The sequence below is a fragment of the Phacochoerus africanus genome, chromosome 10 (genome assembly GCF_016906955.1).
Source record: "Phacochoerus africanus isolate WHEZ1 chromosome 10, ROS_Pafr_v1, whole genome shotgun sequence".
Taxonomy (NCBI): domain Eukaryota; kingdom Metazoa; phylum Chordata; class Mammalia; order Artiodactyla; family Suidae; genus Phacochoerus; species Phacochoerus africanus.
This window is the reverse complement of record NC_062553.1, coordinates 68,015,904-68,033,285: the sequence shown is the minus strand read 5'-3', so window position 1 is coordinate 68,033,285 and position 17,382 is coordinate 68,015,904. Positions and strand designations below refer to the sequence as shown.

At 38.0% G+C, this 17,382-nt stretch overlaps 1 protein-coding gene across 2 annotated transcripts in view; it reads right to left on the bottom strand.

The window, feature by feature from the left end:
* Window positions 1-1,291: 1,291 nt before the first annotated feature.
* SLC4A4 (solute carrier family 4 member 4) overlaps window positions 1,292-17,382 on the bottom strand; it is a 342,726-nt gene continuing 326,635 nt past the window's right edge. Inside the window, exons 21-26 of one of the 2 annotated variants that reach the window (XM_047798372.1) lie at window positions 13,753-13,821; window positions 10,831-11,004; window positions 8,320-8,481; window positions 4,821-4,917; window positions 2,139-2,218; window positions 1,292-1,427 (exon numbers count right to left, since the gene is read on the bottom strand). In XM_047798372.1, the coding sequence (XP_047654328.1) occupies window positions 2,175-2,218; window positions 4,821-4,917; window positions 8,320-8,481; window positions 10,831-11,004; window positions 13,753-13,821 (546 nt within the window). In that variant the 3' untranslated portion in view covers window positions 1,292-1,427; window positions 2,139-2,174. The remainder of the gene's footprint in view (window positions 1,428-2,138; window positions 2,219-4,820; window positions 4,918-8,319; window positions 8,482-10,830; window positions 11,005-13,752; window positions 13,822-17,382) is intronic. The other variant, XM_047798373.1, reaches the window with a different exon arrangement.

The following is a 17,382-nucleotide window of genomic DNA, read 5'->3' as shown; positions in this document are numbered from 1 at the left end:
TAATGGTAAGTCTTCTGGGTCTCTGATGGATTTTTCGTGTGGTTTGGGTAAAAAACTGACACAAGAGACTAGGTAACTTTGCACTTTGCCTACCATTACTCCACTTCTTTCTCACCTTGCACGTGTGTGCACCAGCCACACACAGAGTACATACACAAACACGCAAGTATTTCAAAATGAAAGAAAAAAAAAATCTATCAATACTGCATAGGACATCGACATGGTAATACAATCAGTTATCTGTGCCCAGGTACTACAGTTACCAAAATATCAGTTATTCCCATAACAAAGGAGCTTCTCCCTCCTCCCCCATTCTCCTTCATAGAACAGTTAAATTTCTCTTAAAGAAAGGGAAAAATGGATGCTTAGAAACATGGTGCTTTTAATCTGATCTAGCCCTCTGGCATACCCTAGAGATCGCGTGTGTGTGTGTGTGTGTGTGTGTGTGTGTGTTTATGTAAAAATCACATTATATACAATACAATTCTTACAGAAAGCCTGGCAGCTACAAATAAGAGGTAGAACTACTCAAAACTATGTTTCCTGCTGCAGGAAAAAATTCATTTTCTTTACAGTAATTAAAAAAAAGTTTAAAAAATTGACAAAAAATAAGTTGCAGGTTAGGCCCCATAATTTAAACAACAAAATCTAGGAAGAAAAATATTCTTCAATGTACTCAACAGATAAGTTCATTAAAGGGTTAAAAAAAGTTGCATAGGAAAAAAGGGACATTCCAGCACTTGCTACAATGATGGCAACAGTTTCTCTACTGGGAGTAAAGTACCTTTAGTTTTTTTTCTTTTGATAACTCTAAGATTAGGGTTTGTAAGCAAGAGCAAGTTAGGACAGCAGCACTTTTTCCAGTCTTGGAAAGCGCTAGAAGCAAGAAGGGACTCTGTCTGGAGGTCAAGGTTTGTTCTACCAGACAGAAAGACAAGCCAGTAAGCATAGCTCCAACGCTCAAGTTGGAAGTTCTTTCAACAGTTTAACAAAAGGTGTTATAAAATCCTTGATACTTTTGCCCTCTGCTTACTACAGGAGAAGGACAGAGTCTCTGAATGTCTCGAGTGACAGAGGAATTTGGTTGTTAGAGGACACGTCTGAAAGTATAAGAACAAAAAGGGGGTTCCTCGGGTGTGGTTTTTAAGGAACGGTGTACTACTGTCTTGATTTTACCTATGCAAGAGAGATCAGAGAGAGTGCTGTATTATTTGGCCAGTGACCAAAAACCAAAACAAAAATTAAAAAAACAAACAAACAACCAGACAAAAAACAAGAACATAAACAACAAAAACAGTCCGTTTTAAGAAAGACAAACAGGTTACAATGTAGTTTCTGTTCCCTTGCTCCTCCAGAAATAATCATTGTCTTCAGGCTCAAGTTCTATCCTAATGTGAGGCACAACTTTTACTGGAGTTCTAGGAGGACTAGAGAAAAAGGAAGAAAGAAGAAGAAAACAGTAAGTAAATCAGAATTCTTGTATGGTCTGTCAAATGTTCATGCATTACACAGAAGTCAAATGGAGCTTTCTTTGTTCTCTTTAAATAGTATATCCTCCTTCTGTATTAAAAACAAACATCTTCTAAATGGACTGTAAGTACCAAATAGAGGTAAGAAATTCAAGTAAAAATGTTGTTAAGCTCTCATACCTAGATTAGAAAACCAAACCAAACCAAACAAAAAAACACAACCAAGGAGGAGGATTGTCAGGTGGGTGACACTGTCAAAGTTAAAGGACAATAAAACGGACATGAAGAAACTATTCAGAGATTTCACGGTCTTGAAAATCAAGGAGGATCTGGAATCTCTAGAGCTGTGTTAAGAGGGAAGAAAACTACTGCAGGACAGCTGCCAGGTATCCTTAAATCAGTGATGATGCTGACATGACAAGAGCTAACAGTGATCCTGGGCTGTACCTTAATGATACTAGAGATTCCATTATTTCTAAGAGGAAGTCGTGTAGGTTTGTTAGAATGCTTTCTACAAGCAAAAGCTAGGATGTAGTTTGGTGACTGGGTTTTAAGATAAATCGTAGAAAGCATGGAGCACAGGGTGTTCTGCCAATAACCTGCCATGGACTCCATTTCTGTGGGGTGATCATCCCACAGAATAATGTAAAATGCTGGGCTGTCCTTTACCTTGGCATACTGAGTGACTGAAGGAAAGGAATTTTATCAGCATGATGTGTGGCGTTCAAGGAATGTTGGTGATCTTTCTCCTGGAAAAAAAAAAAATTTTTTTTAAATCATAAATAGTAGTCATTGGTAAAGTAGAGCATTAGAATGGAAATGTAATTATTAGTTAATTTATTTTGTTTGTTTTTGTTTTTTTAGGGCCACACCTATGGCATATGAAAGTTCCCAGGCTAAGGGTAGAATTGGAGCTGGAGCTGCCAACCTAGCCCACAGCCATAGCAACATGGGATCTGAGCCGAATCTGTGACCTACACCACAGCTCATGGCAACACCAGATCCTTAACCCACTGAGCAAGGCCAGGGATCGAATCTGAGTCCTCATGGATACTAGTGGGGTTCGCGTCTGCTGAGCCACGACGGGAACTCCTCAGAATGAAAATTTTAAGTCTTCACAAAAATGGAGCCATCTTTCACAATGGGAAAGAATAAGGAAGACAAGTTGAGGTCATTTCAATAAACACTGTGTCAAGCTCAGAAATCTAAGTTGTGTGATGAAGCCAAAATCACACAGTCTCCTTCATTCTAGCTTTTCTGGGATGGGCCACTGGTGCTTTTCTCAGTGAGGCGGCAGGGTGAATCTTTTTTAGAGGGTGATAGTATCTACTTAATGTATACGCCCTGCCTCCTTCAGCATTTGTAATTTCACCCTGCAGGTATTCATGGGGCTAAAAAAAATTTTTTTGAGCTTGCTGATATTGCTATTCTACTATCAATATTGTTCTTTCATGAATTAATATGATACTAGAAAAGATTTTAGAATGATCATGGGTATTTTGCTGAAGTAAATTTCCAATATTATAACCACTACTTTCAATGTATCCTTTTAAAGGGGTTTTGAGACAATGAAGAACTAGTACTAAATAATCAATTTACCATAGTACTTTTTCCAGGGTCCTCAAATTATAGCTGGTGATTTTTTTTTTTTTAAAGAGGCCTTTAAATGCTACTTAGAACAGCTATGCTAGGTTATGATGTGAATGGAAGACATACATGTTGTGTTCCTTTCATAGTCTCTTTTTGCTATTTAATGTCCTAGAGACAAAAACTGAAACCAGACAAGAGTTTGGGGAGCTTGAATTAAAATATATATATTCAACTAAATCCTGTTGATAGGGTTGAGAAGAAAGTCGCCTCAGTTGTAAGTTATAGGTTACAGACTGGACACCAGAGGTGAGATTGCTTTAAATCTCTTTTCTTTAAACCAGGGTGGTGGCCACTGGATGCATGTCCTTATATAATTCCTCCCCACACTCTACCAGGGTTGGTTTAAGTGGCCAGTACAATATGGCAGAGTGATGGTATATCACTTCTGAGATTTGGTTAAAAAGACTACAGTTTCTGTCTTGGTTTCTCTGTTTGTTATTACTGGTGGCTCAGCCATGCCATGGGCATCCTAGGAGGCACCCTTGAGCCAAGGAACCAAAATCTCTAGCCAATTGCCCTGTGCTTGAACCTGGAAACAGATCCCCAGTTCTAGTCAAGGCTTCAGACTCTGCCCCCGCTAAAAGTCTGACTGCAGTCTCATGAGAATCTCTGAGCCAGAAGCACCCCAATCAGCGGTTCCTAAATTCCCGAATGTCAGGAAGTATATGAGGAAATACATGTTTGTTGTTTGAAATAGCTGAGTTTTGTGGTCACCTTTTGGTAACCAGTAGATAACTAAAATACCCGTTGTTCATAAATAGTCATTCATTTCAAACTTTTCTTGGTAACCTCTTACTGAAGTTGAAATGGCACTGTCAAAGAGAGAGAAAAAAGTGCTTCACCCGTCTTTTCCTATAACAGATCAGGATGCTTTGAAGTGCACCTAGATCTAAAAGAGGAGGCTCCTTCAAATAAGAACTCAAAGTAGTTTGAAGGCAATTACTACCTGCCATGGGAAAATGTTGAGATATTGACTAACGTTACTAGAGAGGTTTTCCCCCTTTCAAGTGGCCTGTTAACACGATTACAAAAGAAATGATGATAGATCAGAAACCATGAAACCTTAGCCACGAGGCTGCTACCCCAGCAAGACCGATGAAGTCACAAAGATGAATTTGAAACAGCAGAAGGAGAATGAAGACATTTTTAGGAAGAAAATGCAAATATTTTATAAGCTGTACCTAAAAAATGGTGTTAATATTTTATGATTGCCAATTTAACTGAAAATCACAATTATTCCAAATTCTCAGTATTAACCATTGATTCATTGATCACTGAGAGACCCATGCTGCAATTTCTCTTTTGAGTTGATTTGATCATTGGTAGAAACCTAAGGAAGACAAACAGTAACAGACAGTGATGTAGGACTAGAAGCTGCCATTCTACAAACCAGCAAAAAAGGGGAAATTGATTAAAAAAAACATGGTTACGAGTTTAGCCATTGAAAGAAACTGGCAATAACCTGGGTCAGAGGAAAGACAACCAAACAAAAACTGAAACGGGTTATGGAGAAAAAAAGATAAAGAGTGAAGCTCAAGGAATGTAAAATTGAAGTTTCACAATAATAAGTGTAAATCTTCACATAGAAAAAAAAAGAAAGGAAATAGAGGGAAAGGTTATGGAGATGACAGTCCTATCATTTTCTCTCTGCAAAATGCAAATCATATTCAAGCTGGCATGCAAGAGGTTAGTTCTACTCACTGTCGGAAGGTTTGCTATCACTTAGGAAAGGTTGCTGTTCCATGATGTCCATTGGAATTTTAATACTTGGAACTTTTTCTGAGTATGGGCAGTCAGACTGTGAAAGAAATTTACAACAGTTTTTAGAAAGTGTTGATATACAGAACCCAGCCCCCCATCCCCGCCTCCTAGAATAGATTAAACCTATTGCACTATCATTTACATTGTACTCAGGAGAAAAGCCTTAGATACACATCATTTCTCCTTCACTGAATTTTCAAATTCGACATCATCTTCCGCTCGTGTTTGTTTTCCTCTCTTGTGAATAAAGGGAATTAAGTCAATTAAAACTAGAACCACACCAAATGGAGATTACTGCAAGTGAATACAACTGTAAAGCTTCCCAAAAGCTGGTTTCTTAATCAAATATTTATGGGTTCGCTGATATGTGTATATGGAGTAAATAATCTTGATGTGAAAGACTAAGTCTAGGAGACTTTCTAAATTACAATGTGGCCCTGAAATTTTTGTTTCATTTATGCTTCCAATTCCCTATCCAGAAAAATGATGATTTATCTTTCCTTCAAGACAGGTAAGAAGACTTTTTCTACTATCCACTCTCAAGGCGCCTCTACATAGACTTGAAAATAAACCTTCTCCCTTACTCGAATACGCTATCAAAACTACTTTGTAGTTAAAGGTTCATCTCAATTTGCTTATATCAAATATATTTGAAAACTTAGCAAAACATGAGAAAATACAATCAAAATGAAGGTGCCTATGATGGTCAGATAAGCAGAGAAGAATCATAACCAAAATAAAATGATAAAAACAGGCAGCTAATCATGAAGTTTCTTAAAGAACAAACCACCTAAGCCAGAACTGTAACAGATTTCCACAGGTTTAAAAACTTTACTGTTTTTTAAAATTCAGTATATTGAATTCATGTCTATGACAGGACTCAAAAGATGAATTTATTTCTTAACTGAAAGTACCAAGGAGATGACCTTTAGTTGAAAGTAAAAAAAAAGGAACTGGGAGTCAAGAAAATAAGAAAAAATAAATCTTAACCTAAAGCTACCACATGCATTGGAAATTCCTTTATGATGAATCTGAGGAGGGTGATGAGCCGCAATATTCTTTTAAAGGATTAAAATATTACACTTTAATTGACAAAAAAAATGTCATGTGCACTTGCCTTTATGAGAATGATAAGGACAAGTTTTATTACAGTATTTCAAACTTTCTCCAAATAATACTATTTATAGATAAACGGATTGGCGGGCACCCCTTAATCATAGCCTATACCAGGCGGGTTCAAAAATTACAGAGTGGCTCAAAATGTTGGCAAGCCCTAATTTTCACTACTTCTGCTCACAAATATTAGAGTTGTAACTCCCATGCCCTTGCGTAGGACCCTATATCCATTGACCCCATACAGCATGATAACCAGGTGAACATCAAGACAGCCACCTTTCAAATGGAGAGCCCCAAATGATGGGACTCAACACACAGAACCTATTATACCAGTAGGTTTTGCTCTGGCTAGAGTCACCAACCAGAGTCACCCCCCTAGAGTCCAGGATAAATATTCAAGCTGGTTTGTTTGTTTTAGTGGGTTGAAGGGAAGAAGAGAAAGAGGAAAAGAAAAGAAACAAGTATCACACCTTATCTTCAAGAAATCTGCTGGAAATATGCATTGAAAATGATAAATACTATTTAATAAAGAATAGCATTGTTTAAATAAAACATCTGTTGAAAATTGTACCTAAGAATTAAGACCTTCTCAGTTTATGTGATCCAACTTTTGACACTAGGGAGCACTATATTTAAAAAATTCTTAAAAGTGGATATTTTATGATTATTTTTTCTTAAAAGCCATTAGAGAATTCCATAGTATTATTTCATACACTTGTAACATGTAACGAATTTTAAGTTTGACATCATGTGCATAAACTGAGGTACTTGTTTTGAAAGTTCAAGATGAAATACTGCTTTAATTATCTCAATATTTCAGGCAATCTTTTTTTCTGTCTTGAGTAGCCTAGAAATTTATTTCAAATTTTGATGTCTCTTTAATGTGTAAATGCATCATTCTTCTTAATACTGCATCTTAATCCCTACTGCAGTTTAAGCACATTCTCTCTCTCTGTCATCACTGGAAACAGAAAATCTATATACCTGTTCTCACTGAAGATGGATGATGACTGTCACAAAAGCTCCCTCAGACTCTTTTCCTTTCTAGCTAAATGTGCCTTGTATATTTAGCCTTTTCTTATTGGATCAATTTATCTGAAATCCAATTTCGTCTGTTGCCTTCTTTCACTGTACTGTTTCCAAGTTCTCCAAAAATAATACAGTCAGAGAGCCTGACCAATAGAAAATGACCAAACAGGACGAGAGTTTTGCCTTTGCCAATAGGGACTGCATACACTTAGAAAAATGACTTGATATTTCTCAATCTAAATTTCCTCATCTGTAAAACAGGAATGAAAACAGACTATAAAGAGCTGCTCTGGCAGTTAAGGACAAGGGTTGCCTGATCAATCACAATGATCAAGAACAGAGCAGACATCAAGAATTAACTAGACTCCCATGTCTGAATGCGATGCTGGGGATTCCGTTTGAATGGAGGTGCTGTACTGTGTAAAATCCAGAACAAATCTTCCCATAGAAAGTGTCATTCTGGCAGTCCTTTCAAAAGGCTACTGAGGTAAGCTGTTGGCGTGTGTGTGTGTGTGTGTGTGTGTGTGTGTGTGTGTGTGTGTGTGTGTGTGTTAAAGAAAGCAAACCTCAGATTTTCTCCTAGCACTGATTACAGATCCCTATTGAAACACCAAGATTTCTGTGAAATGTTTTCCTAAAGAGAAAGATGGACACCCATATCAATTTATTTCTCAACTTAGCCATACAATTTTAAGAGGATCTTCTAAATGATGACACTGACTACCACAATCCCGTAAAAAGGCCCCAAATTCCAATTTCCTTTCCTTTTTATTGCAGGGTAACAGAGAAGTGATCTCAGATCATGTCAAAGTCCAGTGCAACGCTAAGTACAATGGCAGAGAACTTTGGCCGTGAGCCCACTCAGACAGACATAGAGATCATAGGAGGTCACAGGCATTTGTCCACATGAGGCTTTAAATTACATAAAACTGAGTTACTATCTCAAATTTCAATCCTGGATTTTCAATAATAAGCCAAATACATTTTATAGCATTACAAAACAAATTTCCTTTTTAGCTATGAGACCAGAGATTCAAGTTTTTTAGATATGGTAGGCTTTTTTTGTTTTTAGAAATCATGATGTCATTACTAGTGTATTTGCAGTAAGAGAGAAACTTCAGAAAACATACAAAAAAAGAAAAGAGTGAAAATAAAGGGCAAAGGAAGAGGAAAAGTGACAGGCAGCATGCAGGTAAACATTCTTGGAATTCACATAAAGGATTACCAAAAAAACACATTTTTCACATTTGTCTAACTTTGGAATTTTACTTGGGAATTTTAGAAAGCTCCTTACATCGTCATTGTCACTGTCCAGACTCCCCTTCTTCTTTTTCTTTTTCTTTTCATCCTCCTTCTTTTTCTTATCCTTTTCTGGAATGACATCATCGAGGAAGCTGAGGTCATGCTGGGAGAAGAGGTAGTCCATGCCTTTTCTGACAGCTACAAGTGCCAAGATCTGGAGGGTAAAGGTAAAAAGCAGCAATAACCCACATCAGAGAAGTCATCGTGAGTATTAATACTGACCTTTCAGAGTCAATAGAAACCTGTCATGAACAAGGGTAGAGTAAGTCAGACTCATTTGGCTTGTATGCACTTAGATTAAGTGGACTATAAACATTTTCTTCATGGCGAAAGTTGGTTCATAGAAGTTTTAGTTGAAACTCATGTGAAACGATTATTTTTTAATTATTTTTTAAATCGTTTTCTTCCACGTCAGGTCTTTTTTTTTTTTTTTTTTTTAGGGTCACATGGATGGCATATGGAAGTTCTCAGGCTAGGGGTCAAGTTGGAGCTGTAGCTGTCATCAATACCATAGCTACAGCCACAAAGTATCTGGGTCACGCCTGCGACCTACATTGCAGCTTGCAGCAACGCCAGATCCTTAACCTACTGAGAGAGGCCAGGGATCAAACCTGCATCTTCATGGATACTAGTCGGGTTCTTAAACCACTGAGCCACAACGGGAACTCCCTCTTTCACATCAGATTTTTAACAAAATAACTAAAAGTTTCAAGGGGAAAAAAGAAACCAGTCTGCATATGATGTCTAGTTATTCACAAAACATTATACAGATTTTTGACAGTCAAGAAAATATGTATAATGCCTACCACATTAAGACATCTTCAAAGTATTAAAAATGAGACAGTATTTGAGTATTCACAGACCCTTAAAGCTGCCAGAGTGACCTCAATCACCACTATTAACTGAATACTTACCCTGAGTCAGATGCTAAACTCTTAGACAATATTTTTCTATTTGTTCCCAACAACAAATCTGAAAGGTAGATGTTAGTATGTCTACTCACAGCTGAGGAAGCTGAAGCTAAGAGACAGGAGTGTGTTACTCAAGATCACAAAGCTAGATGAACTTTGTATCTTCGATTTTATGAACTGCTCTTGAAGCTACATTAAAGACTCTTTGCACAACAGTAAAATGAGGATGCAGCAGGACACAGAAGTCCTGACTGTGCCTCCAATTAACAGCTGTCTTTTATCCATATAATGATCTATGTCAGCCTCTTCATCTCTTAGAAAAATTACTAATATCTGCCCTACCGATATTACATGATTATTCTATAGCCAAATAAAAGCTCTGAAAGAGGACAAATACTTTATAAAGGTAAAATATTTATTAATATCATTTAGCACTAGCAATAAGTGATTTACTGAATGTGCTTCAAATTTCTCCAGGTCTAACTTTGTTTTTCCTGGCATTAGCAAAACTAACACACAGGCTTTGTGATTTGTTTCAAGCACATGCCTGTGCATTTTCTGCAAGAAACATAAAGCTTCAGTAAAGTATAAAATTCAATGATGAAGCCAAATACAGCACTAGCATGTCCTTTTGCTCTTCTTTCACTTGTAAGTCAGAGCATAATATTAGCTGTTTGGTCTTGCGTCCCATCATAATGTGGCAAGGAGAGGCAGTCCAGACTTAATCCTTAAACTTCGCATGAGACGAAGTAAAAGAACTTAAAAAACTGGAGGTCCCGTCGTGGTGCAGTGGTTAACGAATCTGACTAGGAACCATGAGGTTGCGGGTTCGATCCCTGCCCTTGCTCAGTGGGTTAACGATACAGCATTGCCAGTGAGCTGTGGTGTAGGTTGCAGACACGGCTCAGATCCTGCGTTGCTGTGGCTGTGGTGTAGGCCGGTGGCTACAGCTCCGATTCGACCCCTAGCCTGGGAACCTCCACATGCTGCAAGAGTGGCCCAAGAAATAGCAAAAAGACAAAAAAAAAAAAAAAGAAAGAAAGAAAAGAAAAAAAAGGAAAAGAAAAGAAAAAAAAAAGAGCTTAAAAAACTGAACTTTTCCCTTCAATTCTTCTAATTCACAGATGACCTCTCACCAGGAGCCAAAATGGTCATCTATTACTCGGCCCGAAATGTGCTATATTCTGCTATTTAGGTTGGTTCCAGTGGACAGCAGTGTTATAAGGTGCACGTTTATCTCGTAGCTATCAGGCACTGTGCCATACGCTTGCTTTATATTCATGATCAATGCTCAGGAGAAAAACATAGAGGTCACTCTCACTTTACTGATGAGTTAATGGGAGCTCAAGCAGGTTTACTGATCAGCACAAACCAGAGTCAGGACCTGAATGCAGCTGTCTGATGCCAAAGTCCAGCCTAAGATGACCACAGACCTGGGAACCTTACATTACAACTGATTAGGTCAGAGTGGTTAGGTCAGAGCTGGAAAAAAAAATGGAACCACACATAAAGGACACATGCGCCGTCACTATTCCAATCACACATGACACTGGTGTGAGCTTGTGGGGAGGTTCGATTAAAACAATCCCTACCATGACTGGAAAAATGATAGCAGCCACAGTTGACTTGAGGATCCAGAGCAGGGCTAGACACAACACCTGCAGGAACGTGAATAGGTGGACTCTGCGCAGGGGCACGTGGCGCAGGTAGATAAAGTCCGGCTGATGCTTCAGGGGCATCAGGAGCAGCTTCAGGCGATCCATGAACTGGGGAGGAAAGGGAAGGAGAGAAGAAGCATGTTTACTATCGGAACTCAGGCACAGTCACTTCCTTCTGTCTAATGAACCACAAGGGATTTATACTCATCAAATAGGTGAGCAGTGTCCGTTTTAGAGGATGCCGGACAGGGAGGAGGAGACAGAGTCTAACACAGTAAGTCCTAGTCCAAGTCTTCCAATTTTTGTTATTACCTTGCAGGAATGTTAGGCAGCCATAGGAGATAAGGTGGCCACCAAAGAATGAGGTCTCAGAGCCAAATATTAACTCAAGAAGCTCATCTCCCACTTCCTACTTTCACTATCTGCCTCTTGTGGGCGGGGTGGTGGTGGGGAATCTTGTGCCTATTCTAGTAATTGAAGGAAGACCTCTAACTCACTAACTGTGCCTCAGATGTCTTATCTGAAAGAGGAGATGCTATGTTCATGTATATATACAACTATCAAGGACACATCAAGGGTGCAGAGGGAGGATCTGACCTGAAAATGGGAATGCATTGATAGTTTCATAAATTCCACATTTTTATCTGTGGCCTAATTTAAATGCCTTTTATTTAAATTAATAGACATGTACTGAGCTTCAACCATTGATTACACACCTATTAGATATAAAATGAATTACCATGAATGAATTACCATTCCCTTTCAGAGGAAAGCTACATGAATATCACAGGGAATTTTTTTCTTTTTTTTTTTTTTTTGCAGTGAGTTTCAGAGTGTCAACAACTGGATACCTGAACCTAGGAGAGGCTATTACACTGTCGTGTATAAACAGGTACCACAATGACTGTGGAGCACCTATGTGCCAGGTGCTGTGCTTCAAAGAAGAGCTGCTGAGTTTACATCAGAGAGGATGATATGGATGATATTTAAGTATCAGAGGATCTTTCAGCTGGAAGATGCCCAGTAAAGAGCTGCTGAACTGAATAATTATGTACTAAGGAACTCTGACACAGTATCTCTACTTTCTTTCTAGAGGGACGGGAGAAATGAGAAAACGAATGAGACTATCACAATCTTCTCTGAAGTGACTGCCATCTAAAGAGTTTTCTTTCTCCCTACAGAGCTATTTTTAACTGGGAGGAGTATTCCCATTTATAAAAGATTGTGATAGCAAAGTTTTTTGCTACCTCAAATCTTGCCCAAATGGTCTAACAGAGGGACAGTCAAGAGAAATGTAAAGAGAAAAGGTGATAGGTCAACGCCATGGCAGAATTTAAGAAACCACTTTAGTGAGGAGTTTTTTTTTTTCCCCCTCATTATTTTGAAATCACTGATTTTTTTCCTTTTATTTAAATTAATAGACATGTACCGAGCTTCAACCATTGATTACACACCTAGACGATATAAAATCAAACTTCTGATCTAGGTTGACTTATAAAGCCAACCCAAATAAGAGCTATTAGTTTGGGGACCATATTTGTTTCATATTTTTCCATCTAAAGTCATAAAGAATATGTACAATATTGGGTAAAAACGAAATGTCTGTATATATTTATATACCCTAAAAGTTTCATGGGCACAAATAACCCCACATTCACATTGATCTAGTCTAATCCATAAAGAACCACCTTGTATTTTGTAGCAAATATCCAAACGGTGAAGAACTCTACTCAATGGCCCCAAACAAGGAAAAATAAAATAGGCTTTTCTCTTTGGGGGGAATCTGGCCACTTGTCTAGCTCTACCTGACTCTAAAAGCAAATTAATCTAAATTCAATAAAAGAAAGTAAGGACTATGATGAAGGAGTTTAAATAAATTCTTGTGATGCTCACAGAACATGCCGTCTTTTCCCATTAAAACATCACTAAGTGCTAAATAAGGTTACAGTTAACAAGGTGCCAGAAAGCAGCAGAAGTACTTCCAGTTTCCTGGTGCCAATTAAATTAAACCTCAATGGAAAGACAAAAGTCCCTTAAAAGTTTTCGCTAATGATTTTTTTTTTTTTAAGAGGGCCAGTTTTACCTAAGACGCAAACAGCCGAAGTTGTTGACAAAGTAGCACATTAACCACACTGACTTGATTCTTTTATTGGTGCAAAACTTTTGATCAATGATCGCAGCCATGCAATCAAAAAAGAATAGCTTGTCCTTAGTACAGGGTAAAGGCAAATGGATAAACAGCATCTTGAGTTAGATTTCCTTCTTCGGAAGGGAGGGAGGAGAAAAGCAGGAGGAAGGATGGGAGGGAGAGAGGCTATAGATAGCTCTCCCACTTTCCTGGTCAAGTGGCCTTTAACAGCTTATTTCAAGAATGGGTATGTATGATAACATTTGTTAACATGAGCTAACTTTTTAATTAAATCATAAGGGAAAAGCAGAGTTCCTGTTGTGGCTTTAGCGGTAATGAACCCGACTAGTATCCATGAAGATGCGGGTTCAATACCTGGCCTTGTCGTGCGGGTTAAGGATCCAGTGTTGCCACAAGCTGTGGTGTAGGTCACAGATGCAGCTCATAACCCGTGTTGCTGTGGCTGTGGTGTAGGCCGGCAGCTGCAGCTCCGATTCAGCCCCTAGCTTGGGAACTTCCATATCCCATAGGTGTGGCCCTAAAAAGCAAAAAAAAAAAAAAAAAAAAGAAAGAAATGAAAAGCAGATGAACAATAACGATGGAAGATAAATACACTTTAAAAACTCAGCAGCTAAGGATTAGCACTTGTCATCAATGACCTATTACTGCACGGTTCTTCCTACTGCTAGCAAGACATGACTATGCTTCCATTGCTACAGAAAACTTACCTGCACACCATTAAGAGATGCTACCCCCATGTACAGAAACACGCCATAGAGAACAGGCATGGGAATAAACTGGGATGGAAACAAAATTGGAGAAAAGTTAAAAGCAATAATAATAAAAACAGTAAAAGAGAGAGAGAGTGTAAATAAAGGCTAAATCTGAAACTAAAAGACAGGAGTTAACAATACAGCGACCTCCACTCAGTATGCTTTTAGCCATCATTGATAAACTTCTAAATCTTTTGTACCAGAAAGAAAGAAAGGAGGGTGAAGGAGACTTGCAACTTTCTTTTGATGCTTATTTGCATTTCTTTTTACAATCAGCATGCATGACCTTAAAAACTCCATTTTTAATGGGGAAAAAAGTCTCTGTTTCTCTTTCCCCTTAAAAGGAATGACCACGCAAAGCAGACACTCACGTGGACTGTGAGGCAGAAAGAGAGGCAGAGGGTTGTCTCACTCCTGAGACCAGATTTCCTTCGCAATTATTTTCCCAAATATTTTTCACCAAATGATCTATCAACTTGGTGTATAAATGCCTCTTTCAATTAAGTAAACATCAAATGATGGTCCCCTTTCTTCCTCTTAGGAATATTAAGAGGACTAACTAATGAGAACACTGCTTGAAAGGAGCATGGAACATCTGGAAGCAATTAAATACATACAGGGATTAATACATTTTCATGCATTAATTAGCAAAAGTTTGGGGCACCACGTGAAGCATTTTAACAATGGCAAGTTCCGATACGATGTTCGTAGGTTGTGTCTGTTCCCAGACCTTTGAAATGTGCCTAGTGCTGTGGAACCTAAGCAAATCAAGGAAGCTTTCTATCTGAACAACAACAAAAGGTTCCCAAGCTTGGATTTTGAAAAGAAGTTCAAGTTCAGGAGTTTTCAAAGCTCAAATACTAAAACCACAATCAATTAAGTCCAATCTGACCAAATCTGCACAAAGGAGGCTATTGTAGCCAGAAAACAGTATGACTTTAGAGCAATTTTTAAAGCACTATCACATGTATTAAGAAACTGAAGCACCGTTTCCATCAGCCTTTCCTTGTGATTACCTCAAACAGTTCTGTATCTGAGACGCTTCGGCCACGACTGGAGAAATAACACATTCCCCAACAGCCTCCTATAGTCACTGGTTAGCTATAAAAACTGTTAAATTTACACGGAATAAATATACTTCTTTACATAAAACACTACACGCTGCTTCTAAAAAGGACTAACAATTTTGACATAGCTAGTTTGATCTTGAGCTCAGAAAAAAATGGAGCCATTGAATATGGAAGTGGGTGGAGGGGACAACGTGGGTGGTGCTGCTGTAATACCCAAAGTCACCACAAAGCAGTGAACCCATCACGTTCCAGCCACTTAAGCTGGGACCCGTGCCTTTATTTCCTTTAGAATATAAGTATTTCTGTTCCTTATGATGTCTCTGTACAACTTTCCCCTCAAATGCAATATGAAACTAGCCAAAAGATTTCATAGTTTTGACTTATTTCTTAATTTCTAAAATATCTTCTAATAGACAAGGCCACTTTCCTTTTCTGTTAATAGATGATAACAACTTATCATTAGATTTCAGATTTCTTGGGAAGACATGAAAAGTGGAAGGGAAGACAGAAGTATAGTTCACGGCAAACTAGTTAGAAATCCTGCAGTAGTTAACTCTCTACTCTGAGTAAAGTGTTTTTCTGGCTTAAAAGAAAGTAATCACAAAGATGATCTTAAGCCTTATCCCCATCCCTGACCTAAGCTTAGCTAAACATTTTCTCTAATGTAGCTCTAATGCTACAGTGAAGGAAATTGGTGCCTTGGTGCCTAGGTCTGTTTTCTCTAAATTTATGATGACAGATATTGCCAAATCTACCACAAAAAATAAAATCAGAAGGCAGCATTAACTCAGAACAGGGTATGAGTAGGGAAACAGCTTTAGACACGAAAATGTTTTTTAAAAAATACTCTTTACTGAAAACAGTACATATTATAAAGAAGGCTATTAATTTGTTTTTTTAGCCAATTTCAATGTGATACAAATGTGCTGTGAGAGTTACCATTTTCTTTATGATAGTGTAGTGTCTCAATGAAAATCTTCCAGTTTGGAAATTTTGAGGAAATTTAACAGAATTCCTTCGTTAGGGGATATTTTTTTTTTGGATTTGGTTCATGAGTCACATCAGAAGTTCAATCCTTAAAAATTCATTATAATAAAATCAGTCATTGCAATAGAAATTTCTTAAAAGGAAAGGAAGAATATGTTTTCAAAAGATAGGATCCCGTTTTGAGATAGGCTAGTGTAACGTACATAGCAACAGTAGGTAAACATTTGTATAAAGCAAGACAGGAGAAATTTAAAAATAAGAAACACAAGGTGTACTAGGGTCACAGGCATATCAAGAATTGCCAAATGATAAAATTATGCAAAAATTATATAATCAGTCATAGCCAAAAAAGCATAATCATAAATATTACAATGCTTTCAATAAACATTAAAAATGAAAAAAGTTAAGTGCTTGATCCTACAACCAGAGAGAAGAATGAGTGAGATGAGATCAATAAAGATTGAATATAAAGCATATTAGCAAATTTTTCAAAGTGTGGGGACTGATCCCTCCTTTTGATTTTCTGATAAGGTTAGAGTATTTCTCTTTAGGAAAAAATGTAAAAAGGATAAGTTTAATTAAAAAAAAAAAAAAGAGGAGGTTGTGGTTATCTACAGCACAGAATTCAGTACAAGAGTGAGGTTTCTTGGCAAAATCACAGTCATCAGTGTCTATGTGTGAGTGTGAGAATGTGTAAAACTCACAATGAGGTCCTGATTAAGAGCATGGGACATAGAGGTTAGACCTGGGTTCCAACTCTGGCACCACCCACTGTGCAATGCAGAGAAAGTAGAGTCTTCCCATCCTCAGTATTCTCATCCATATAGCTCTTATGGAAAAGAATACAGGACACATTTAGTTTAGGGCCCAGCTCATAACAAGATACTGAATAGATGATAAATGTGGTACTGCTGTCATTGTTAGCATTAGGACCTACTGCTCCAAGTTGAGAAGGCTACAAGTACAACGTACAACTTTCTTCAGCCCCCTCTATGGTAGCTTTGGGATTGGCAGGAGTTGAGGTCAGAAGGATGGCTATAAAGGTCAGACTTGAAGGCTTGGTTTTGTTTTAAGCTCTGTAATACTGCCTTTTCAACTACAACAACTGTCTTCAGGACCATGTTATTAAAATAATATCTTAATGCTTTTAAGCCTTAAAAATCATGAGAAAGCTGCTGATTTGCAGGCTAGTCCCTCGTCATTGAAGAAATTGTGGAGCAAGCTACAATGAGCAGTTTGTAACAATGCCATCTTTCTCTCCACATGAGAGAATCCAAAATTGGATTAGAGAAGCTGGGGAAGTTCATCTCATGGGAAATGAAAGTGAGTAAATTTTTTGAGGGCAAACACTGTCTTATGTTAAAGGTGGTATATCATGAGGGCTATGAGATCGGGCTTTGGAGTCAGAACTGCCTGAGTTCCAATCCTGGCTCTACCATTTAAGAACTTTGTGACCTGGCATGCGACTCATGATTTGTCTTACCTATGAAGTGGAGTCAGTCATAAGGAAGGATACTTTTTGTAGGTG